The sequence below is a fragment of the Vidua chalybeata genome, chromosome 20 (genome assembly GCF_026979565.1).
Source record: "Vidua chalybeata isolate OUT-0048 chromosome 20, bVidCha1 merged haplotype, whole genome shotgun sequence".
Lineage (NCBI taxonomy): Eukaryota > Metazoa > Chordata > Aves > Passeriformes > Viduidae > Vidua > Vidua chalybeata.
The window spans coordinates 8,948,300-8,974,341 of record NC_071549.1 but is presented as its reverse complement, the minus strand read 5'-3'; the positions used below and the strand labels follow the sequence as shown (position 1 = coordinate 8,974,341).

Below are 26,042 nucleotides of genomic sequence, written 5' to 3'. Positions count from 1 at the left end.
CACATCATTCCAGAGCACAAGACTTTTCTAAAGAGAACTTCAATGTTCCCATGCGAGACCAGCAGTTCCTTTAATTGATCAAACCCTGCGGATTCCTCAGATGAACATAAATCAAACAACTGCATAATTGTAAGTGTACCTTTGTTGCATTTTATCTGATGTGACAGAGTAACTTATACCATCCAAAGGAATCTAAAGGTAATTAAAAAAATATTAATTGATATAAAGCAATAAGAAAGTTGCCTTACTTTATCAAGGAGCAGCACACAGCTCGGAGGGGCTCATGGTGCTTCTGCCTGATGTTGTTGTTGACCATGAAATCGAGCTCCTCTCGGGCAGCTCGCAGCTGGCTCTCGGTAACCCCGTAGCTCACGGACTCCCGAGCACAGTCCTCAATGTTGTGGGCTTCATCCAAAATGACTACTTGGTCTTTTAGGTTAATGTCCATCTAAAAAAAAAAAAATTATTGTCTAGTGAAACAGAGTGAAAGACATGAGAAACAGCAACTAACAGGATCCTGTTAAAAAATGCATATTGTGCATCACAGTGCAGATGAAGCTCTTCAGGTTTTGAATCAATTTTCATAACCTAGAAAATAACCAAGGGGGGGAAAATCCCCAAGAGTTATTCTATAGATAGTATTTTGGACATGCATGGGATCTCAGCTGACCACAGAAACATAATATTCAGCGGGTAATTTCTTTTTAACTTCAGTTCTTGCCACTTCTCACCAATATACTCACACTGTCCCGGATCTGTGGGTCCAGGAGATAATTATAAGGACAGAACACGATGTCTGCCCCCACCATGAGCTCTCTGGCTGCAAAATAGGGACAGGCACGAAGCTTCCTGCCCAGGCTCACCAGGTCTTCAATGTCCCAAGCCTGGTAGAGCCCCGCAGGCTGCAGGGCATGGTGCTCACTGAGCTTGTGAACACCGTGGTAATAAGAGCAGGACTTGCCCTGAAAGCAAAGAAGTGCAGAGGCTTAGTGGGTACAAGAAATAAGGAAATCAAAGCAGGCTAAAATCTTCCAATGTTCCATGCATTTGGCTATTTCTCAGAAACACTTCTCACAGCTGCTCTTTATGCCAGACAATAACACCTCACGTAAATCCATGTTTCTAAAATGTACATCAATAAAGGACACTTCTTTCTTCTTCATTTATAAACCCAGAGATAATTTAACTCTTATTACACCATTAACCTAGCAGTTATAAATCTTACTCCTGTCATCATAAGTTTTTACATTATTGCTACTGTGTATCAAGATTTTTTACAATTAATATTTAATTTTAATGCCACCAGGTGGTATTTAACCAATATAATAGAAAGAAGTAAAAAATGTCACTCATTCCAGCTGTTAAATCTGACTTTGTTTAATGAATGCTCATTTTCTCAAACCAAATTACTCACATGTTTTCCTTCCAGCAATTCTACACACATTTCATTTCTGTTACTACTGTTGGACACCACTGGATGAATACAGGTGTAATCCCTGCTGGAAAGGATTGTCATGGGGACACAGGAATACGCTGTCCTCTTCAGCTCCCTGCTGATCTGGGTTATTTGCTTGTGTGTTCGTGTCCCAAAAAAAATTTTGGGAACACACAACCGATCTCCGTTTTCTTTCTTCTTTGTGTGACTGGGATCTTTATCAGGTTCTTTCCCAGAAGAACAGGAACACTCAGTGCAAGGGCCAGGAGGCTGCAAACCAAGACAAAAAAACGATGCACAAAATCCCACTGCGAGATGAATGTGCTAAAGCTGCTTATGGTCTGGGAAAGTGCCCTCTGGGATAGCTGGTTCAGTCACCAGGGCTGCCCATCAAGCTGCAAAAAGGTCTGAAATGTTAAAGCACCACATCCTTCTGCCTGGAAATTTCTAAAAAAAAATCTACCAGCAATCACAATTTTATCATAACCCAAACAGAAAGAATTATTAATCCAGTGGAATATTTACACATGTGAATAATGCAAATAAAGCAAATAAAGCTTCTCACGCTGAAGCTTCAGCTCAGGACACTCCTGTTACAGAGCAAGAGTCCAAAACCTTCAATGAAGAAAACTTGGAACAGACACTCAAATTAAAATAATATTTTTCCTTAAAGCAAGCAGAAGAACTGAAGACAGTTCAGGAATTCTGTGTGCAGATAAAACAGACTACACCACACACTCTCCATTAGAAACATGTTTCCTGTGCCATTCTGCCAAAGGCCATCGAGTAACCAGGAGAATAAAAGAAACACAGGGAATAATTCTAAACAGAACCTAATCCTGTAAAATATCTGTCAAAAGCCTTTTTTTTTTCTTCCTGAGAAGCACTGCTGTCAGAACATTAAATACTGGAACAACTGACATGAAATTGTCATAATGAATTTGAAGAGACACATAGGAAACAAGGAACTCAAGTGTAACCATGTCCAAACACACCTCTCATGAAAAATAAAGAGTTCTTCCAGAGTCAGACAGTTTGTATCTGGGCTCCAGGTGGTAGTGCAGGTAACAACACGTAGCTGCCCACTGCAGTACTCCTCCCTCCCTTTAATTGTGTCAGTAAGATTATCCATTATAAACAACTGCTAAGTCATGCTGTGTGTTACACCACAATTCTGGGGATCAAGCTGTCTTCAGCTTCCACTCCAAGGAAAAGCAAGTTCTTGTTACCCTCAGCCCCACTCAGCCTTGTCTGCCATTAAATATTACAATACATGATAGAGAGCATGTAAATGTAACCCTCTGGAGCTGCCACTCACTGGGATAAAAGGTTCACTGATGTGCCAAATAAACAGGCCTCAAAGCAGATAAAGTTACACCCATGCTGGAATTGTTACATTCCCCTCTCAGGTTGCCAGGAACAGCAGATTTCATTACCCTGTGCTGCCACATTAAATAGCCAGTTCCAAATATCCTGCCTTCTATATTGAATAATTACTTATTCACTGAAAGGATAAAAAGAAGAGTTATGAATGGGGCTCTTGTCACCAGGCAAGCAGGAAACAGCTGACATATGGTATATGTTACATACGTGCAATGCCCAGCTCTGTGCTCACACTGAAAGCTCCAATGCTACCTTGCTATTTCTATCACTTAGATTCTGCTTTGCTCCTGGAAATAATGAAAACCACATTACCAAGCTAAAAATTAATTTAACTGAAGCAGTGACTAGGAAGGGCCTTTAAGAATATGCCTATCTTTTAATTTTAATCCAAGTCAGATTGTGTTTTCAGAGGGAAAAACAATACACAGGACACCAAGATGAGACTTTACCACTAATATTTCACTGCTGTGCTAAGCCAAATAAAAATAATTGAAAAATATTAAGACCCATCAGGCAGCTGTTTTGCCAGAGTTCTTAGAACAACAGGAAAACGCAGCTCAAATTAATATATAAAAACATGACCAGAAGGTTCTCCTATCGTGGGCTTAAAATACCAGATATTATTCTTTTCATAAAAAAGAAGTAAAGTGCTCTTATGTGTGAGGCTTATAAATTACAGTATTTTACAGGTGGGCTTAAAAGTTTGGTTTAAGAGGTTTGGAATTGGTCTAATACTGGTATTAAGAAGCACTTTAGCCATTATTCCACTACTAAAATGTTACCTTTAACTTTGAAAAAAATTTTATGTTCAAAAAACTCTCAAACCCACAATATGAGAAAGTTGTAAACTCAGGCTGATTTTATAGTAAGTAGTTAAGAAATAAAACTGCCTGCAGTAGTCACAGCATTTCTGAAAGCCACAGCCACCATTAGCCCCAAGTACTTTAATAAATAAAACCTTTTAAGAAGGTCCCTCATAATGAAGAAAAACTTTAGAAAATTGGTTAAAACACAGTTTAAAAGTTGAGTTCTTCATATTCTTTCCACTTTACTGCAGTGAGTTGATACACACTTGAATCCTTCAAATACATATTTAAATTTTATTAAAGGCAAACTATTTTAACTCTGTATTTCTCTAAGAAGAACCTACTGTGGATATCATATAGCAACACCTAATGTGGTGTTCCTCTCCCATTCCTACAGCAGAAAGAAAGAAATCTCTCCATGAACAAGGGGTTTCCTTGGCAGTGTTGTCTCAAAGCACACATTTTTACACTCATACCACAGAGATACTGGTTTAGATGTAACAAAACTAGAAAATGTTTCAATTTATCTATGAAGGAATTAGGGGAGGAGGCTGATTAGAAGTAATTCACACTGAGACAACAGAATTGTATTTCATAATACCCTCTGGCTTCAGAACTAAACCTGTTTTCAGCTGTTGGAATCTGAAAGAGGGATTTTCATTTGGAAGAGGGCAAAAAAAGATCCTCCTGTACTTTCTGCAGTATTTAATCAGAAACACCCAGGAACAGATGCCATTAGAGATCAGATATCAGCCTATATGGACCTTAGGCTAATGCAGCTTGTTTGTACTTCTGTCAGGGTTAGATAAAACAGCCTATCACATCAATATTTATATGGCAAAAACGTGGAAGTCCGATTAAAAAAGGAATAATCAAGTCCACCACCCTGTACTGTGTGTAAAATAGAGCTAAACAAACACTGGGGCTGTGATCTTTGAAACACAAAGAGGTAAGAGGAGTTCTTCATATCTCCATCTACATTTCCCAGTTACAAAGCCACCTGAATGCTGCAGCAGTGAATGTCTCTTGTGTGAAATATCACACAAGCACAATCTAGGGAGATATCAGCAGTGACATTAGCAGAGCTTTTCAACTGCTCCTTTGGAAGCTCTCAGAAAGCCCAGTATTCTGCTGCTGCTGCAGCCTCTTGTTTAAAGCACACAAAGCAGCTGTTTATCCTCCCCCAGTCACCAGCAGGTGAACCCGGTTCAATATTTATCACAGGCTTTCACAGATCACTGCTAACCAAGCAAACGTTTTAATTAAGCTGGAACTTGCTTCAAAGAGCTCATTCAAAACGTCAATCAGCAGGAAAAGGATCAGATACGGTGTCAGGTGAGAGCATGTAATACAAATCCACAACTTTCTTCATCCCATCGTGGTAAATTAGCCCCTTCTGGAGTCCAGACCCTGATTGTAACAGGCTGCCAGTCCCCTGGAATGTGTAACAGAAGTCACTCAAACCCCTTTGTGCAGGTTGTAAGCAATATGTTAAACTGCAATGGGCTAGCACATTAAGACAGATTCTTTTCACAGTTGTTTTTTGATACCCCAAGTGTTTGTTACACTACTCTCCATTTACTGTTTACTTTCTTTCCCTGCAAGAAATGGGGATTCCTTAACCCAGCTGCCCCAGTTTCTCAGGCCATATGCTTTGACAGAAGTAATCAAGAGAGTACCCTGAGGTTATAATTTCCCCTTTAAACTCACGCTGGAACTGCCCTCCCTTGCAGGAGTTAATACAGAGGGCCAGAGATGGATTCCCAGGCTCTGGAGTGAGAGCAGCTGAGAACAGGTTTGGATGCTCAGCCACACATCTGCAGGTGCTGTGATGCAGCAGTGCTGGGCAGCACCTCTCACCTTACAACAACCAACCCATTCTCCCTCTTGCAGTATAAACAGGACTTGATAAGAAACTAAATCTGCTTTAAGCAGAGGGCTGACCACTGTAAAACACAGGTTATTCACAGGCAGGCTTGCCTCAGTGAGCAAGACAATGCTGTTATCACATTATTGTATCACCCTAAACACACAGTCCATTAAGGTAAGCCTTGCACAGAAGCTCTGTTGACTTCATCTCCTAAGCCACACTAGAAAAGCATTTTTACACCTAATAGCCTGTGCAGTGATGCCCTTCCTGTTGTGAACTAAATGCAGTTAAGGCTCAGAACTACTAATGAGAAATAAGGCTTTACTTTCTACATTTTTCTTGATACCAAACAAGTTCTCAGTCTGCTAAAGGAAAAGCTCATCACAGCAAAATAATACCTTATTCTTTCATCCTTAAAAAGAAACTTAAACAGAAATGACCCCCTTTCTTTCTTCTTAGGTTACTTCTTTCTAAAGATGTAGCAAACAGTATACTGTTTAGTTTCCAATTTTCTTCTAGACAAGACATTTCTAGAAGTTTTAAATCAAATTTTTTCATGTACCCACACCAAAGAACAACAGGAAATTTTACAATCAGGAAGGACGAAAGGTCTTTTTATTTGAAAATGAATAGCACACTCTGGTGGCGTTTGGGTTTCAAACTACCAATAGGAGCTCAGTGGCACAAAGCATTTCAAATCTCACTCAAAAATCTACAGAGCTCTCCAAAACTAAGAAAAACTACCTCCCATCAAATGGCCTACAACACAGATTCACTTCTCTTAAGCAAATATTTAGCTCCCAGTATCTTACAGTAATCCTATAGCTTTTGGTTTCCTTTGTGGCTACCACATCACAAGGTGGCCTCTCACACTCAGCCCTCTACTGCCTCACATGCCCTCTTCTACTGCTTTTGCTCCAACAAACATTTATGTAAAATCTATTTTCAAACAATAAGAAATGCAGAAAATGCCTAACAAAGCTGCAGAAACAGGTGCCATCTGTATCTTAACTTCTGATGTGATACTTCCGCTACAAGAAGTGGAAATAAAAAACAAAACACTGAGAAACCTTTGCATTAGCTGCAATGTTTGCTCAAACTTCATTAAGCTGCATTTCATGTAATACCCCTTCACATAAAATACTGCTCAAAATTGTTCTTGAGCTAACACTCCTGGTGTAAAAGATATGACTGAATTACTCACTGTTTGGGGAGAAAAAGTAGTGGTTTTCATGCTTTTTTCAGAGTGAACAATCAGCTCTCCATTTTTCCTCTGATGATAAACTTCTAAAGCATCGACCAACTGCACTCCTTTTGCAAAGCACTGACGTTTTCTAACCTGCTGGGGAAAGAAAGAGTGTAAAAATGCACTGGGCAGAGGGATGTGCTCACACTGGCAGTCCTGGTTTTGTTTCAGCTGAGTCTGGTTTAGTAACTGGGCATCAACAGTTTAACCAAGTCTAAGCCACACAAAAGTCATTAAGGAAAGCTATAAAGTTTTAATTATAAAAGAATCTATAGTTATTGCTGAGCTCTTCTGCTTTGCTTTCCTACTATTACAAATCTTACAGAAATTACAACACCATCAACTGGGAATAAATATATTTTGGGGATATTACTTGTCTAAATGTGAAAGATTTTAGGAGAGGGTATAATGAACAATTTATTGCAACAATGGACTCCTTTGTAACAAGTAACAATAAAAATGAACAAAACCCTGTCACTCTGAACTGTGACTGTGGTATGATTCACTTATTTCCCACACCCTCCTCTGTAACAGTAACTGGATTTGAGAGTTTGGCTGAGCTACGCCCGGATTATTTCACTGCCACAGACTCTGCTCACCTGCTGCTCTGTTTCTAAAGGACGAATCCTTTTCCTGTCTACTTGAAAATCATCGTTCTCACTGGCATGAAGAGATAACTTTTTTTTGGCAGACAGCTTTGAAGCTAGCGTTTCATTTTCCTTACATTCTGTAATTAATAAAATAAAATGGATGTCCATTACTAGGGATGCATTAAATAAGGGCAACATTTTAAAATGCAATTTCTACAGAATAGTGACTGCTAGAATTACTATAAACGTATATGGTGTAGGAAACAGTGTTAGACATTTCTAGACACATTAACCACTGTACAGATTTTATACAGGGCAGAAGCGTGGCTGCTGGTCAAAAAAAACATCCCTGGCTTGAAAGCAGCAGAATTTTAGCTGCCTACAGATGAAGTTACCTGTGTTTGTCAGCGGGCTTCCAGGTTTTCTGGAAGATCCTGTGTCAGGATAATTGGCAGGACCAGGAGCACTGTGAGTCCCAGTCGCTGCAGGCTCGTTGCTCTTGGGCTGGGAGTGACACTTGCAGTGACACGGTGGGGACGGCGCTGCCTTCCTGTCCTCCTTGTCACACGACGAGCTTGGCACTGATTTCTCTGGGGGACAAAGTCATTTGTCTGTCATTAAAACCCTCCAGACTCGACACGAGAGCCAGAGGTGCACACCAGTGAGGATGGAAGTTCAGGTACCAGTCAAGCTGAACAAGCTGTGCTCACCCTCTGCAGAACTGCAGTGCACACAGAGGAAAACACCTCCCTCTTCCCATTCAATCCACACAACCCACAGGGATTTTCTTCCAAAGTTCCAACAGCCACATTCCCTTATGGGATCTAAACCAGCTCAGCATTACTGCTTTATGCTGCCATTAAGGCAAGGTGTCCAGTGGTGGACCCAGACCTGAAACCAAATGTTTAAAGGCTGATGAAAAACACTTAATTGCTTTATATTTTGTAATAAAAGTTGTGCAGACATGAAGACACTCACCATACAAAGCCTGCTGCCATGATAATGCAGAACAAAGTAAAGCCAAGCTTTTGCCACTTCCTGTGGGGCTCTCCAGCAAACAGTGCTGCCTGTTATTCAAGCCTTTAACAATCTTTAAGGAACATAAAAGAAACAGAATTAACAGAAAACAAAGCAGATGTGTTTAGCTAATCCTAGCAATAACATCCTAACATCCAGTCTAAACTTCCCCTGGCACATCTTAAGGCTGTGCCCTCTTGTACTGTTGCTGGTTAAAACATTTTAAATATAAATGCAATAATTCATTTAAAAAAGTTCCTCAAAAAAAGAAAACTTCTTGAACTATTACTATACATAATTATTCTGTTTAAACAATGTATTCCCCCCTCTAAAATCTTGAACATTTGTATACAACTGCAATTTCAGCATGCCTAGCTAAACAACCACAGACTTGCACCACATGGAACTTGTTTCTTGGCATAAATGCTCCCAAGTCCAAAATGCACTTCACCATTCCCAAAACCATGGCCCAGATACTGCACAGCACAGAGAACACTGAGGGGTTACCACTGAACTTCTCAAGATACTGCAAGCCCTGAATTTTAATGTGTCAGCTTTCTAAATGCTGACAGAGACGCTGGGATTGCAAATATTGGAAAACACAAGCTCTTCAGGCTGGCAAATGCCAGGGTAAACTCTACTCACAGCGTTCATCATGGCGAGCTGGGAGGGGTAAGCCTTGCAGGGGAAGAGGATCTTCACCCCCCCAATTGTATATTCTGCCCCATCAGAAGGCATTGCTGGGTTTTCCCCCCGTTTGCTTCAGGTTTAAAACTGCAATTAAAGCACAGAATTAGTAACTCAATGCTAACAAGCAAATAAATAAAAAAAAAACACACCATGAGCTGCACACATCAGTTCAGATTCCATTAATCAGACTGGAGGTAGAACCCAAATCCACGCAGGAACAGAACATTTTAGAGTGTTAAGTAACTAAAACCAGCCAGTTTTTTAACTCTAGAGGTCCATCAGCTTGAACTGCAAGATGGCAAAAAAATACAAATATACAGCAGCTTGTACATTTTATAACAATGAAAAATAAATCTGGACAGTGACTTTAAAAATGAGATGCTTAAAAACATCTTTCTTACACAAACAATATATTAATTAGTCAGGGAAAAAGGAGTATCACTCAATTTACAATTCTGTGTTTATTACCTTGAGTATCTTGGAATAATAAAAGACTGACAATTTCCCTGTGTTAAACAGGTGAAATTACTGAATTAAAAATACTACAGAGGCATAAATGGCTTTAAGTGACAATATTTTTGAACAACATAGGGCGATTTTTTCTCATAGTTTTTGAACACTGACAAAGTAAGACAGCAACTTTAAACTGGCAGATTCTCTGGGATAAATTAACTAATCTGACTTTTAATAATTAAACATATACATCAGAAAAGCACCAACGTATGGCACGATTCAGCTTCACCATCGAGCTTCCCCATAGGAAAAAACAATTTTAGCAAACGACGACGGCTGATATGAGTTTATATCCAAGCCCTCCTTCCAGAAGGAAAGGCCACCTCACTCCAAGGCTTTTCCCCAACCCATTCACTTAGAGGAGCACAACTCCCCAGGAGCTTTGCCCCTGAGGAGGAGGAAGGAGGGCCCGGGACACCCTTTGTGGTGCGACCAGAGCCACCAGGCACTCCCCCCAGCGACATCTCGAGCCGGGCAGAGCCGCTTTGCTGCCCGAGCCCTCAGGAAGCGCCGGGGCCGCCCCAGCCCAGCCCACAGAGCAGCACCTGGGCGTTCGCTTCCTCTGTGTGCTCGGCGAGGCGGAGGCGCCGGCAGCCGCTTCCCCCGCGCCCCTCACGGCCCCGCACCTGCGGCCCCTCAGCGCCTCCGTCCTTCCCGCCTCCGCCCCAGCCAATCAGCTGACAGGAAAGGGCCGCGCGCCGCCAATCAGCACAGCGCACACTGGGATGCTCCCGCCATCACCTCTGCGCGCCGACAGCCAATCACAGGGCGCCTCGTTGGCTTCCGGGTTGTACGCGTTGCTAGGCAACCGCGCTTTTTGTGAAATACTGAACTACTACTTATTATTATTATTATTATTGGCCTTTATCATTAGTATTACGACTAATATATTTCTTATTCTTTTATTTTGTTTTAATATTTATTATTTTTATAATATTTTATATGAATTGCCTATTAGTACTGGGTATTATTATTACTATTATTACTCTCCTTGTTTTAAGCAGTGTGCAGAGAAAACACCATGGAAAAATTAATCGTTTTTGGAAAGTCAGTGTCTTTTCACTACTGCCACACACAGCTCCTGTTCTTGTCAGGTGTCTGTGCCCCCAGGTGTTTCCCTCAGGTGAAATTTGGGATGAACCTGGAAACTTAAAAAGCAAAAGAGAACACCCCCTTTGAACTCCAGTCACACTGGGTTTTTTTGTTTGGTTTTTTTTTTTTTTTTTAATTTAAATACCACTACAGGATATAAAATTACACTTGGAACCGAGGAGAAAAAAAAAATACATACATTTCGATTATTTACATAATTTACATAAAGATGACAAAAATACACTGGGCAGGCAGATGGCGACGGGGGTGTTACAGCAGGAATCCTGGAACACAAACCCACGGGGCCTTCCCACATTTCCATGGGGGAATTCCAGCCTTGTACACAAAAGAACAACCAGCTCCATGATGGAGCAGAAAGGATTTGGCCTTGGAACTGCTTGTCCCTCCTCTCCCTGCTCCTCTGCACAGCCACCCTCAGCATCCATTTCTCTTTTCTAGCTTATCCTGATGGCAGCTCAAGATACCTCTGCACTCATTTCCTCAAGTCTTTTTCATCTCTTTTTTTAAAAGTTAAAAACCACAAAACCATCTGAGCTGTATTCTTTAAAAATCTCATGTATATGGCTCATTTTTACTATCAGCACTTTTTTTTTTTTTTTAAAGAAACTTTTAGAGCAGTTTCAAACTCTCAGTGAAGCCTGGCTGATCTTTGAATTAAGTTCCTGATTTCATGAACTCAAGCTTTGAGCAATGGTTTGACACACAAATACATTTTCTAATTTTCTGAGAACTCAGGGTGATGGTGCAAGTTTTTGACACCACTTTTTCAAGTATTCCTTGGAGTATTTTATTCCAACTTGCTCTTCAAGGCCCTGGAGCAGCAGCTCATTTACCTCAAGCAAACTTCCATTTTTTTTTTTCACACATCATTTTGCTGTTTGCCCAACAAAATAAATATTCACTTTTCAGTGTTACAAAACCCTTTCAGGTGTGTTGCTGTGCCACTTCAGGAGCTGAGCAAGCCTGAAAATCACTGTTTCCCTGGAAATTATTTACTGATCCCTTCAAGCCTCACAAGTTCTCACTAAATCCTCTTGAAGGGATTTTCTTCTCAGCCGTGACTGAATCAATGAATGAAAAATGAGGACTTTGCTCCAGCTCCTCAGTCCACTTTCACAGCTTTTTCCAAATTTAGGCACCATAAAGAGAGGGAAAAGCTACAGGACACCTTCCCTGGAGTTTTTTTTCCCCTAAATTCCACTGACACTCATGTTAATTATTTCGATGATGGTGTTTTCCACACACTGGCACAGCTGAACATCAGGGTCTGGCCTTGCAGTGTCCCTGGAGCAGCTTTTGCTGGAGGAATCTTTACAGAGCCCTGAGAAATCGTGTGGCTTCTCCTTCAGCTGCTGGAGACCTAGAAAATGCAGCAGGAGAAGCAAAATAAAGAAATATTGAGAATTGTTATTTCCAGCCATTACACAAATATGAGACTGCAAAGCTGAGCCAGCACCATCCCATGCTTCACCACAGGTTATTTCCAGAGACACCATGTCAGAATCTGAAATACTCTTAGAACTTCAGGCTTGTAAGCTAAAGTTGAGAATTAAATGCAAGATTTGATCTGAAACTTTAGAAAAAGCTTCCAAACTTAAAATACTAGAAGCAAGAATATGAATTTATAGTTTACAGCAAAACCACGTTAAATTAAGTAAAAAAAAATATCAGTTTTAAAGTTTAAAATACAGAAAAAATAAAAGTAGCTACAAAAGCAAACAAGAAGTTTAAAATGCAGTACTCTAAGTTTATCTATCAGAATTAGCTAAAGAAAACTTACACTGAGTCCATAAGATGAAACACTTAAAGATGGAGTCAAAAATATAAATATCCTTATTAACAATATTTTATTAATCAATAACTCCTTAAAAAGTCTTGTAACTAAAGGTCTTGTGATCTTCTAAACCAAACTACAATGATATAAACCAAACTCACCCTCCCTACCTATATAAAAGATAAAAAAAATAAACCACATCATCAAAACCAATTCACAAGTCCCATCTCAATTTCCTTCCAAAACTCCCCACAAGTAAATTATCACAACACCATGACATTTGAGTAAATAATTAAGTAAATTAAGTAGGTAATGAAGTAAATTATCACAACACCACAACATTTCTGTCTCCTTTCCCTGTGCCTGGCCCCTTTGGGGTGCTAAGTCCTTGACTTACGGGTGATGATGGGGTCGAAGTCTCGAGTCTGTGTAGCAACATCAGAGGCACAAACTTGTCCAATTTGGATCAGCAGGGACATGATGTCCTCATAGAGGGGAGGAAAGGCTTGGCAGAAGGACACCAGGCAGGGCAGGGTGGGCATGAAAAACGTGTAACGCTTGGACTGGGTCAGAACTGCCAAGGAGGAGGAAACGCAGAAGTAAAAATCAATTATTATAAAATCCAATCCAAAACTGTTACTTTTACCATAGCAATTAGACAGACAAAACTGCATTCAGCCTAGAGAAATCCTCCTGGCTCCCCCCAGCAGTGGATTTCGGGGTGGTACCTGTGAGCAGGGTCCCCATGACGTTGATGGCCAAACGAGCCACGCTGAGGGATTTGGGCAGGGCATACTGGATACACAGGTAGGAGAGCAACTGGATGGCAAAGATCTGCCAAAGGAGAGAAAAGCAGTGAAGTTACAGGATGGCTTACAACTTCTATCCAAAGCTCTTCAGCACACTTAACAGTAAGTTAATATTCCCTGCTTTACCAGGAAGGAAGCCAACTGAATCCTTAACAAGAGTTATTATGATTATTTTTCTGCTGGTATGAAGAAAAATAACCCACACATGTTTGACATGAACCAAAGTGTTTCAAAATCTCCCCCAGACACTATTGCTTCAACATTAATGATGAGCAATAAAGCAACACAAGCCTTGCAGAAGATATTTAGGTCTGATCCATTCTAGTTTTAATCTCAGTTATCAGCAGTCACTTAATACTAGAAAGGATTAAATAAGAGCAACTACAAAGTTGGTTTGATAGGGAATCTTTAGCCCAACAAATTCCAGTTGCTTTCAATGCCAGGCCTTTAATTTAATGTCAAAGTGCTACAAATATTCCCTGAATATCCCCAGGCAAGTTAGAACAGGATGTTTTTAGTGGCTGTTTTATTCTCCCCTCTCAGCCAGTATTTAATCAGGGTTAGGACCCACAGTGATTCCCCAGCCAGGGGACTGCACAGTACCTGTTTTTCCAGTTCAGGCTGGGCAATGAGCTCAGGAATGAAATCCAGACAGATGTGCATGGATGGGATCCCAGCCACTGTCAGTGCCAGAAGTTCACATGGATAACCCTGTGGGATTAAGAAAAGAGGGCTGTCAATGTGCCACAGGCGTGTTTTAAAAATTCTGCTTCAACTCAGATTTTAAATTACACCTGTGTTAATGCTTTGTTTCAAAATGAATGTATTTATAACTCCCTTTTGTCCAGAGTTTGCAGCAGGCCTGTAATGCCAAGGCAACAAGAGGCAGACTGGGTACAAACCCAGGGTGTGGATCAGTTCTTTACCATCAATATTCAATGATTTATTTGCATGGAAGCTCTCCCTCCACTCCCCAAAGGAAAGCAGACTGCAGTGACCTTTTCCTTCTGTGTCTTTCCTGTGTTCCAAATTTCACCATCAGCCCCAATCTGCTCATTTCACAACTGCCCCATAATGACTTTTTATCATTTAATCAGTTCCAGGTCAAGGCAAATTAACTCCTTGTAAAGAGTCTGCCATCTGGCAAGGAGCAATTTAATATGCATTAAAAACACATTTGTATTTTAGAAATTACTGATCTTCCCCTTCTTCTGCTTTTTTTTTTTTTTCTTTTGAAGGTGCTCAGCTGCTTTTGCAGGGCCAACCTTTTTCCTTCCACTCTAAAGAGATAAAATGTGCCCAAAAAAAAGGGAAGATAAGGAGATGTTTACATTTGAAGCCAGTTTTGAATAATGGGAATATTAATTTAAAAACACATCCAGAAAAAAGTAACCCACAAAAGATGTGGAATGAGTAATTACAAGGTGATTAGGACAGTTTTCCTTGGCCTAGATGGACAAACTGAAAAGGGCAGAGGCACAAAGGAGGGGTTTCATGATGAACAGGCAGAGTCTCACCACAACCAAGAGACCAAGCACTGAAATAGGGAGGAAGTGTGAGCTCTACAAATGGGAGGAGACAGAAGGAGGAAAGGAGGCTGTTATCATTCCTGAGGAACACCCAGCAGCCCCTGACCTCTCCCCTTGGCTCCTTGCCAGCCTGACACACCAGGGGAGAGCTCAGGCAGGGCAGAGCTGACCTGGAAATGCACGAGTTTGACGATGTTGGGGTCAGCAATGTACATCTGGTGCAGCAGGCAGCAGATGAGGCACTGCACCTCCCGCAGGTTGCACAGCAAACTCTGCTCCTCCTCCTCTTCCTCCTCCTCCTCGGCCTCAGCGCCCTGCGGGCTCTGGGGGCTCTGCACATCCCTCAGCACACCATGGGCACTGCTGCTCTGGCCCTTCTCCTCCTCTGTAGGCAAGCAGATCTCCAGAAGGATCTGCACAGCAGCACTGTCCTGGGGAGAAAAGCCACAGAAGATGCTTAAAAACCCCCAGTGAGATAAAACTAATCAAATGCAAAATAAGGATAATTTAAGAAATGGAAGATCATCATGGGATTCATATTTCTACCTGTAGATTTTTTAAAGTACAGAATGAAAATGACTCAGCTCAAGAATCACAAATCCTCTAGACCATTTAAAAAACTTCACCACTTTGTCTCAATCAAAATACAAAGAAACAAAAAGGCTAAATCTTAACAAAATATCATAATCACAGATGACAAGAGTAAATTCAGTGGAATCTCATATTGCTTCAAAATAAATATCCAGTGGTCCCTTAAAGCATCCAGAGCAGACAAAATATGCACAGAGCCATGTAATTCACAATATTCATCCCCTGCTCATTTAAATATAAAACTTCCTATTAACTAAAAAATCATATTATAATAGGAACTCCCTATGTAACATTATTCCAGACAGAGGGATGAAGAGATGTCTGTGGAACAGGATTACTTAAAATTTCCATAATGTCACACTAAGAAATGAACCATCCTTCAGCCTCTGCCTGGCTGCTTCTCTGAAACACCTTTCAGATGATCAGGCATGGGTCTGTCACATTTATTTTTTGTTTTACTGCTCCAAATCCAACCACAGAAACAGCCTCTGGATCACACAAGCAACAAGGCAAAAGGGCTGGTGAGCAGAACTCGTCTGTTCTGACAGAACAACCACTATCAAAGCAGTAAATCAGCACAATGCTTCAGACTAGCAAAAAGAAAATATTTAATCATCTGAATACAGAGGCTGTTTTCTTTTCCATGGTAAAAGAATTTGATTAAAAAAAAAATTAAAAGGCCTCATTTTTTAATTTCCTGTTTCTGCATTTCTTTCATCACTGTTTTTCCTCACATTGTGGAATATCCATTTCTTCCCTCTTACCTGAGCAGCAAGCAAAGCATTTTTTAACTCTTCCCTTGTAACTTCTGGGGCCTCTGGACCCATTGCATTGTTTTGGGATGGCCTCATGTCCTGCTCTGCTGTTTCCTTCAGGTGAGCATTAAGGTAAGCTTTGGAAGCAAGAAGATATCCATTCAACATGTGCAAAATGATATCCATCAGAGGAGGACTCCTGAGATGGGAACACAGTAAAACAAAGACATTTCAGAACCATGAACAAACTAAAAGCACCCTCAAAGGCTGCAGCACCACAGCTCCTCCTCTGGCATCACTGACATCTGGAAGAACCAATTTCCAAGTAATGCAAAGACTCCCTTGGGAAATGAAGCAAATCTGCCTCTGTCACATCCGTCAGCAGCACCCAGTGGCAGAAACTGTCGCCCAAAAGGATGGGAGTAACCCACAGGCACAAGAGCTGGAAGGATGCTACAGCTAAACCTCACCCACCACCACGTGGCAGCAGCCACTTCCAACACTCTGCAAAGCCTGCTCACCACCATTTCACACACCCAAATCCAAAATGGATGAGCCACGTGCTAATCCCAAAGTTCTGAAAACACAGCTGGACAGGATGAAATGCTGGAACAGCAGCTCCACAGTTCTCAGGCCAAGCTCAAAACAACACAGATGCTCCTGTGATGAGTTTGAAAAGATGTTCTGAAGTGTTGAAAGTGTTAAGCATTCACTGTGCAGCAGCACAGACACTCACCTGTGCACTCTCTGGTCACACCTCAGTACAATCAGGGGATCAATCATCAGATCATTCTGGGTGTATTTCTGCTGGCGCACTATTTTTGCTGAAGGCTGCAGGGCATTAACAGTCATCACCCACAACCTAAAATGAGAATATTTTTATGATTTTTTTTTTTAAATAGAAAATTTGTGTAAGAGAAGGGGGTCTCTAAGCATTTGGTCACTCAGCCATACTTTTCTAGGCCTATCAAGTAGCAAAAACTCCATTTGCAGCTCTTGAATTTAACCAAGGTGCAGTTAACTTACAATCCCTGGACTTAGAGCAGTTTTCACTGCACTAGAGTATCCACTTCATAAACAAAGGCATTTTCTCACCAAAGTGAACTCCTGTTCCATCAGTAATTCAGCACAAACAATGGACACTATAAAACCATACTCCTTTTTTTTAAACTGAAGACTTCCTTTCTCTTGAGAACAAGAACCACCTTCCTTTTAAATGCAAAGTTTCAAAATATCAACTAAAAAAATGCAGCTCCAACACATTCTATTCAGTCACAGCCTCCAGTCTCCCAGCTAAACGCATTGTGTTATTATTTTTAAAAGAAAAAGTGGCCTCCCACCTATGTGCACCAAGACACCAAACAGTATTTTGAGCCTTGATACCTTCTGGGCATGACAGTGTTCAGAACCATCCAGAGTTTATTGACAGCCTGCAGAATTCCCCGAGGGACTCCAGCTTCCAGCAAAAGATTCATGTTTGAGGTCAACACCTCCGCATAGGGGATCAATTCTCCAGCTGAGAGAAGGGTCAAATGTTCCAGGATCTGCATCAGCTGGGTGTGATTTCCAGGCAGCATGGAAAAGGCTGTAAAACAGAAACAACAGGATCTTGGTACAGCCGGACTTCTGACATTTGAAGCACTGAAGCATTTTGGTTATACAAATGAAATACAATCACACACTTCCAAATCTACCATATTCCAATCCATTTGGAAAGAATTTACTTGGAATGAAGTTCCTTACCTTCTTGGAGCTGTTTGGGAGAGTGGTTCTTGGCCATGTTGGTGAGGAGCATCCTCCTGAGCAGGGCGTCGGTGCCGGTGATCTGCTCCTCGCAGATCCAGTCGTCCACGATGCACAGGTGGGGGTAGTTGGTGGCCAGGAGCCTCAGCAGGGCAGAGTGCAACCCTTGGGGACATCAGGGACATTCACAGCTCAGATTTGAGCAGCTGCATCTGTCACCTGAACACATCTGCGCCTTTTATTTCAACCCCTGAACTGAATGGCTGGCCAGCAGCTCTGTGAGGTGCACCTTCACAGCCTGATACTCCAACAGAAAGGAAAAGTTACCCTTTGGAAAGTAACTGCTAAACTCAGCCTGGAATATTCAACATTCTCAAGTAATTCCTGCACTAAAACTAAGACCTGCACTAAGACCTACTCTAAAAGAAACTGCTTTCCTCACACTTTCACTGTGACTCTTCAAACATCTCTGCAATCTCAATAGCTACTCCTGACAGATTTTAAAAGGAAGAAAAAGGAAAGCAAGCCATGAAAAAAGCAACAGCCACTGAGCTGAGAACACTCAGCCTTCCTTTTCATGCACTTTAGACCCTCAGACACGTTTTTACCTCCCAGTTCCTGCTGCAGCCCCTGTGCCTGCCGGATGAGGTACTTGATTGGAATCTGATCCATCAGTGCTGAAGAGTAGGACTTGGGTTTTCTCTGCATTGCAGCTACAAGGGAACAGGACAAGAAACCACATGTAGCAGTTACAGCTAAAAACCAGCATTTCCCCAACTGGATTAATAAGGAAAATGTGAAGCACTTGTCTCTATATTATCCAGGTAAAATCAAGAAAATATCAAAGAACTGTAATCGACTTTATAGTATTTCAGACTTCCTTGATTAGCATGAAGAAAAAAGACTGAAGAATACTGGAAGTTTTGCACCTTAAAAAGGGCTGGTAAAAACACACACCAGGTATAAACACTGGATTTTCACTGAAGTTTAATTTCATCAATAAAATACACAACAGTCTTTTAGAACTGATTTAAAGTCTTCATTTCAAAGGTAAAAATGGGATCATTAAGTATTACCAACTATAAAATTGCTAACTCAAAGAAAAGTGTGTGCATGTTTGATGATGCACGTGAATAAATGAAGATCTCAAATAATTACAAAATCTTTGTTAATTGTTATTGCATTCCTTGGATGCTCATAAATATTTCTTGTAACTCAGTTTGGACCTCTTTTAACATGTAAAACAAATTACTCCACTAGAGAGTTCTAGCAGGAACTTTATGTCCTGAATCTCTACAGCAATTTACTGTGTTTATTTACTGCAAACACTTTCTATGCTCTGCTCGAATCTGACAGCAGCATGAATTCTTCCCCTCTTTGCAGCTAATTTTCAGTTAGTCTGCTTCCCCCTGATGCTCTCAATTTACCTAGAATCTTTGTGTTGGCCAGCAGTGCCTCCTCATAGGACAGGACATAGTAGAGGACGAGCAGTTGTGTGGTGATGCTGAAGCGCTGGGTGGAACGAGTGTTTTCTCCCTGCACATAAACCACACACAAAGGTCAGGCTGCATTCCTGATTCTTGAGAAGAAAAATTTGGATTTACCCAAAAATATGATGAATATCTGAGTAAGAAGATTCACTTGAAACACATGACTGTCACCATAGCAGGAGGGAGTTTACAGGCAGTGAAAGCAGAAAGTGAAGCAACTTAACACAAACACAAAATCCTGAACCACATCCCCATCAAGTACAAGAAAGATCCAAACAAGATGATTACCCCAGAGAGTCCTTGGAAAACATTCAGGATCTCCTGCTCTGTGACAGGCTGGTTGGTGGCCTCTGGGTTGGATTTAGATGCAGGAGTGAGGATGGAGTTAATGTAGACATCAATGAGGGGCAGCAGCTGAGGGTGCAGCGGCGTGGTGGTTTCACAGAGCTGCCGATAGATCCAGTCCTACAAGAGAGCAGCCCATGACACAAGCAGAGGCTTTGACTTTGGAAAGTGCAACACCAGTTCTGAATTGGTCATAAACTCTGTATCCTGGACCCTGATTCACAAATAGAACTTGTCCTGGCTGGAAAATCATTCTGACTACGATTAAGCACAGATGGGGGAGAGAGACTTATTATTTTTATCTTCATTAAGAGTGGTCTCTGGATTGCAGGCAAAAAATGGGCACCTTAACTTAAAGCACAGTTCATTCTTAAATTATATGGTAGGAAGGTACAAGAGTCATCAAGAATTCTGCTCCTATAAGTAAACCAACCTGCAAAACCTCATCAGCATTCAGAATTATGTACAGAAACAAAACAAAGGTGGTACCTTAATGGATACTTTGTGCTTGGTGAAGGAACGACTCTTTAAGAGCTGGTAAATGCAGTGAATAGGTAAAAAGCCAGTGATGTTGGCACTGAGGTTGCCTGTCACAGGCACACGGACAGCGTGGGCTGTAACCACCTGAAGGGAAGAGACAATGAACAGAAAAACCACTTAGCACAAGGCACAAGTGTGACAAAGTCACACAGCCACAGCCCTGACTGGCATCTCCTTACTTCTGGGGAATACCCCAAAGGGAAAGGAAAGGGCAAAAGGGGGAAAAAAATCCCTAGGTTGAAAATACCTGTTCAGTGAAAATCTCCTGTGTGAAGATTGTCTTCATCCTGCTCAGTGAGCTGGGCTTAATAACAATCTGAAATTCAGAAGAAAGTACTTAAAATTGCAAGTTCTATCTTTCTTATAACTAAGGACTGCAAGTTTATTTTATAAACTGTTAACTTTTAGCCTTTTCAATTTTGTCTGTTTCCCTGGTTTCCCAGTCAATTCACATCTGGATCAAATGTCAAACAGAAATATTTTCCAGTGTCACAAGTCAATCACCCCACGTCTTCCTTGTCCTAAAAACTCCCTCCCCAGCTTTTACATCTGGTGAGACACCGTTTCACAACAGTGAATTGTTGGCAAACCTCCTTTAGTAATTCACTGAAATTAATTTTTTACATGTATAGATATTTCTTTTAACTATTTAAAATAAAAACTTTGCAGCTCAATTTGGAAAACACTTCAGTTAGTCTTCTAAAAAGCTCATTTCTTGGAAATAATGATTTCAACAGGGCATCACTTTCTGAAGATTCTTTTATCACCACATTCCTCTGTATCAAGAGCTAAGCACATTTCACTGTTCTTCCAGGTGAATTATTACTCACATTTCAGCTTATATTTACTTTAGGTGTATTAGCAAAACCAAAGTTCTTTATATCAAAAGTAAAGTAAATATCAAAGTATGAAAACCCAGTAAAAAATCAGATTTTAACAGACAACTGTACAGGCTAGAAATAGTTTAGGATTTACCTTCATCCCCAAGGTGGAGCAGACCAAATCAATGATGGCACTGAGCTGGTTGCTGTGGAAATACATGGCTACCAAGAGGAGCATCTCTCCAAAGGAAGCAGACACACCAGAAATGCTGATGATAACAAAGAGGAAGAAATACAGGACATCAGTAAATAGGACATATATAAATGTGATATTACTGGAATCATTAAAAGAAATCCAGCCTGCTCTCACCTTTCAAAGTAGGCTTCTTCCTTTATCATCCAACTGAGCCACATCACCATGAGTTGCTCCTGTTCTGGGGTGCTGCACAAAGAAAACCCATAACAGATCCTTTTCCCAGAAAATTAGTGCTAGTTTTACTATCACTTGCAGAAAAGCCACTGTTTGAGGAATCTTACACCAGGAGACTTTTTGTCACTTTCACTTCAGCATCCAACTGCTGATAAGAAGTGATATTTGGCACAAAGGCCAGTCCAACTGCCAGGCAACTTCCTTTTTGGAATGCACCCAACAGAAAGCTACACCCCTGAATTATCTGCACTGCTTCTCTCTAAGGAACTTAGCCATGAACCTGTTCCATGGAAAAGTGAACAAGTCAGGCTTACTTCAGCCTTCAAAAAACCACTCACACTAAGCTCATGCCACTGCTCACCTCTCAACAGACTTGGTATAAAACAAGAGTGAAATATCCATTCACACTCCACAGAGTGAGACAAATCCCTTCCATCAACGTATGGAGATTTTAGAAAGCATTAGGAGGGAAAAAACCATGCAGCTCTGGGAAGGTCATTGCCTTAACGGTGCTAAACCAGTCAGATCTTCCAAAGCTCCCCCTGTTTTGAGAGTACCTGACCAGAGTGGAGAAGGCCAGGAGCATGCAGAAGGACAGGGACACGAAGCGGACACCGGCCGGGGTCGCAGGAGGGCGGCTCGTCATCAGCTGCAGGAGCTGCTCAGCTTCCTCATCCGTGGGCCTGAGCAGGACAGAGAACAAAACAAAGCTGGGGATTTAACAGGGAAGAGATTTCCAGTCTATCACAATGGTTAAAGATTGAATTTTCCCTGTTATTCAATCTGTCAAAGTGGTAATTTGCTCTGAACTTGAGACAACAGTGAGAAAACTTCCCTAGGATATAATCGTGCCTATTGGTACAAGCTACTTAAATTAAAACTAACAATGCATAAAGTTGCTACATTAAAAAGTCTAAAAAAGTCATTTTTAAAAAGTGAAAGCAAAGGAATAGAAATTCAAAATCCATACAATGTATGTTCCTAGAAGTGAAAACAGCTGATAACTCTACACACTGCTCCAACCACGTGGGTTTAGAGTTCTCTGAACAAGTCTGCAGAAGTGATTTTACAGCAACAGAGGACTGAAATTGGTGAGTCCTGCCACAAGTTTTGAGGACACAGTGGCATTACGACAGAAGTGCCCAAAGCCCTCACCCTCTGCTGAAATGGACAGCCAGGAACAAAACCCCAGAGCACGAGCAGGCTCCTTACTTGAGGCCAGCAATGCCCATGAGAGCACAGTAGAGCCGCAGCAAGGCGCTGGCCTTCACCACGTGCTCCTCCTTCAGCCCCGAGTACACGGACACGTTGGGCTCCGTGTCAGCATCGGCCTCCTCCACAATGTGGGTGCTGCGCACCGTGGGCAGGATCCCCATGAGCTCCAGCAGCAGCTGCCTCCTCATCTGCCACAGCACAGAGCTGATGTTATCTCTTTTTCTCTGTGTAAGAGGTTAAGAGATGAGAATAATGTCAAATTCAGCCCAATAAACAATGTATTATGTAAGAGTTTCCATAGTTAAATGAAGAGGGTTACTTCTTTTAAATACAGTTTTCAGTTCCAAGCTTTAACTATGTCACCTGAGCATCTTCCCACTGTGAACACTGAAAATGAACATTTTTATCAGGCAAGTTACAATTACAAACATACAATTCCCTGGTTTCCATGCCTAAAAACCTCTCAGGGGAACAACCAAATAGCTGCTGCCTTCAGGGACATTACTCATAGAGAGCCCCATAAGAGGAGGTTGCCTTATAAAGGTTTCTCCAAGACGTGCAATGGGATTTATGTGCATTCAGACAAGTCCGCAGCACATGTCCAAAAGAGTTAAATCAAGCTACAAAAATACTTCTTTAAAAGCAGAATACTCTTAAGATTTTCTTACCTGTTGTCCGTTTCGGATGAAAGTTCCAAACCACGTCCGAACCTTTGCATTTGTTCCAAGCAGCAAACCACTCACAAAACACACCAGATCACTCACTCCGTCATCTGAGGATTCGTTCTTGGTGTGATCCAAGGTCAAAGCCACACCAAGACCTGGCAGGTGACACTCCTCCACCTGGATAAAACAATCAGGCTCAATCGTCTTTGTTGGGTTTGGAGCTCAAGGAAGGTTCTTAATTATGATTCTCAGGACAGACTCACCACCATGCCCCGGACCCTCAGGGCTTGGGAAGGGTTCATCTTGCACAGGTGCCGAAGAGCTTCGGTCCTGCGCCGGCCTCCGACGCTCTCCTCATCCTGCCGCTCGCCGTTCTTAATCAAACCTCTGCACACTAAAGACCCAACAGCAGCTCTCAGGAAATCTGCCCTTCCCAATTCAAATTATCACCTCATCAGATGGCTCAGCGGAAGGGACAAGAACTGTTAGCAGGGATAGAGGAGGTTCTGAGCCCCCGCCACTCCCTGCCCAATCAGCCTTTGTAACAGTGCCCTACCGATGAAAAGCTGTGACACACACAGCGAGCCTGGCCTGCAATCAGGCTGCAAAAAACGGGAATCAACATGCTCAGGTGGCAGCATCCAGCAGTTCAAACCTGTACAACTCGTGGTTCAGCCCACAATTAACCACACTGGTAGAGATCATTCCAAAAGCTGGAGAAGGAGCTGTAACTCACCCTCGTTGAAGCTGTCAGGGACATTGGCCACCAGCAGGCAGAGGAACCAGGCTCCATTCTTAACGTGCAGCAGAGCTTCAGCCACATCCACTATTGGCAACAGTGATGGCAGCTCTGGATGGAAAGAGGGTGTTAAAAGTCACAGTGTTTCACTGGGAAACAAAAACCCTGTTTCCAAGAGCTGCACAGCTTAGATTAACCTTACACCTGCCACAACAGCTCCCAAAGTTGCTTTGTTACGTTTGTGAGAGGTCAGAAAACACCATAAACACAGAAACACACCTGCTTGCAAAATGCAGAGAACATCTGCTGCCTCCTCCAGGTAAACAGGACTCTCGAAGAGCTCAGAAGATTTGAGGAAAAACTCACCATTTGATTCTGACACCTGCAAGACAACATTTATCATCAGTGAACAGGTTTCATGAAGCAATTTGTCTAAATCTGTTTTAAATTCAGCATGTTTAAAAGATTAAAAACTGCCAAAAACATAAAGCTATCAACACAGAACAAGCAGGAAAAGTTTGCAGAATAAGAAATATTTACTACTGGAAATGCTTCAACACAGATGGTATCATTGCTTCTTTTCAGAAGAAAGAAAAATAGCCCACTGACATTCTAAGTTTACACAAGGAAAATAAAATGTTTGGTGAGGAAGGAAGTGGGGGAAGAGAAATATGATGGCTAATACCACACTGCAGTAGGAGGAAAGAATGGGATGGAGAAAAGTCATCACTTCATTTCCAAATTATTTCTGCACTGACAGATCACCAAATCACATTATGTTTGAGTACAGCATATTAGAGAGTCTCTATAACATCAGCAAAGACCTCCTTTAGGAAGTCACAAAGCGTTTAAGCACAAGCCACTGTTCAATCAGACTGAGACTCTGAATCTTGATAAAGCAGGTAAGGACTGGAGAAGAGTGCTCACACCACCAGCAGCACCAGAAACACAACCAGTTCAGAGGGCAACCTAAAACTCACAAATATCCACCTATGGGGAAGTTCACCTTGTTCATAATGGCCAGCAACTCGCTCAGCACCAGCCGGAGCCGCCGAGGAGAGTCACTGTGCTCAAATTCCAGCGTCAGGCCGTGCTGCAGCTGTGACACCAAGATGCTTTCTCCGCTGCCACCTCCCAGCTTGTGCCTGGCACACAATTCAAAACAAGCATTAAACGTTTCTGCAATGACAGAAATGTTTCCAGCTAAAAGAAGGCAGCAGTTCCCTAAGGATCTCTTCTATCCTTTAACGACTGCTGTAATTGCAGTACAAGAAAGCTAATTCAGTACATTATCAAAACTTCAAGCGCTTCTATTCCCCAGCAGCACAAAGAGTGAGGAAAGCGCATCCACCTGAGCTGTCCCTTCATCCCACAGAGCCATCCCAGCCCTTCCCTGCCGGGGCAGCTCCCGCAGCGCATCCCACACCCTCCGCTGAGCACGGTGGGGAACAGATCCCAGGACACACAGCTAAACCCCAGCGCTTTCCTAGGAGAGGATCGAGGGACACCAATGGCCGGGTCCGTCCGGCGTTTAAAAAGCTGCAACAACTGGAAAAGCCACACAGCGCTTCCGCCACAGATCCCCGCTCTCTGCGTTACCGGAGCTGCTGCTCCTTGCTGGCGTCCTGCTCCAGCGCGTGGAAGTCCACGGACAGCAGCGCCACGATGGAATTGACCGCCTCGACCCCCGAGAGCAGCCGCAGGATCAGCTTCTTGTCCTGCGCCCAGCTCTGGCTCTGGTCGGCGGGCGCGCACAGCGCCATGCGCACTAGGCAGGGCAGCAGCAGCCGCAGCTCGGGGTCGCTCAGCGCGGCCAGGCGCACCACGTCCACCTTCTGCATCGCCTCGAAGGCGTAGGGGCTGACGAACTGCAGCGCCGAGCACTCGGACATGGCGGCAACAGCGCCTCCCTCACGGCCCCCGCGCCCACCCG

General features: G+C 42.3%; 2 protein-coding genes across 6 annotated transcripts in view; both read right to left on the bottom strand.

Annotated features, from left to right (window-relative positions):
- Positions 1 to 10,154, bottom strand: part of BRIP1 (BRCA1 interacting helicase 1) — a 93,603-nt gene extending 83,449 nt beyond the window's left edge. For 3 of the 4 annotated variants that reach the window (XM_053961422.1, XM_053961426.1, XM_053961424.1), the window contains exons 1-9: positions 10,096 to 10,154; positions 8,993 to 9,121; positions 8,309 to 8,420; positions 7,726 to 7,920; positions 7,340 to 7,467; positions 6,699 to 6,836; positions 1,415 to 1,705; positions 744 to 962; positions 249 to 448 (exon numbers count right to left, since the gene is read on the bottom strand). In XM_053961422.1, the coding sequence (XP_053817397.1) occupies positions 249 to 448; positions 744 to 962; positions 1,415 to 1,705; positions 6,699 to 6,836; positions 7,340 to 7,467; positions 7,726 to 7,920; positions 8,309 to 8,420; positions 8,993 to 9,085 (1,376 nt within the window). In that variant the 5' untranslated portion in view covers positions 9,086 to 9,121; positions 10,096 to 10,154. The remainder of the gene's footprint in view (positions 1 to 248; positions 449 to 743; positions 963 to 1,414; positions 1,706 to 6,698; positions 6,837 to 7,339; positions 7,468 to 7,725; positions 7,921 to 8,308; positions 8,421 to 8,992; positions 9,122 to 10,095) is intronic. The other variant, XM_053961423.1, reaches the window with a different exon arrangement.
- A 606-nt stretch (positions 10,155 to 10,760) lies between these two features.
- INTS2 (integrator complex subunit 2) lies at positions 10,761 to 26,042 on the bottom strand. 2 transcript variants are annotated; one of them, XM_053961460.1, is made up of 24 exons: positions 25,709 to 26,042; positions 25,116 to 25,254; positions 24,389 to 24,491; positions 24,107 to 24,220; positions 23,634 to 23,764; positions 23,374 to 23,547; positions 22,703 to 22,929; positions 22,048 to 22,173; positions 21,431 to 21,502; positions 21,215 to 21,329; positions 20,487 to 20,555; positions 20,189 to 20,323; positions 19,643 to 19,819; positions 19,292 to 19,400; positions 18,473 to 18,577; positions 17,865 to 18,029; positions 17,505 to 17,706; positions 16,858 to 16,983; positions 16,131 to 16,320; positions 14,946 to 15,206; positions 13,850 to 13,957; positions 13,166 to 13,271; positions 12,835 to 13,011; positions 10,761 to 12,023 (listed from the first exon to the last, which is right to left on the bottom strand). In XM_053961460.1, exons 1-24 carry the CDS (start codon positions 25,999 to 26,001, stop codon positions 11,854 to 11,856), a joined length of 3,594 nt encoding a protein of 1,197 aa, XP_053817435.1. In that variant the 5' UTR covers positions 26,002 to 26,042; the 3' UTR covers positions 10,761 to 11,853. The 2 variants fall into 2 exon arrangements, with proteins under 2 accessions (XP_053817435.1, XP_053817436.1); XM_053961461.1 differs by having other exon boundaries at positions 22,703 to 22,893.

Coding starts and splice junctions, on each gene's coding strand:
- INTS2 (XM_053961460.1), bottom strand. CDS start 26,001: ATGTCCGAGTGCTCGGCGCTGCAGTTCGTCAGCCCCTACGCCTTCGAG. Junction 21,330..21,430: donor GAAGAAGCCTACTTTGAAAG/GTGAGAGCAGGC, acceptor TGTTATCATCAG/CATTTCTGGTGTGTCTGCTT. Junction 16,321..16,857: donor TGTGACCAGAGAGTGCACAG/GTGAGTGTCTGT, acceptor TTCCCATCTCAG/GAGTCCTCCTCTGATGGATA.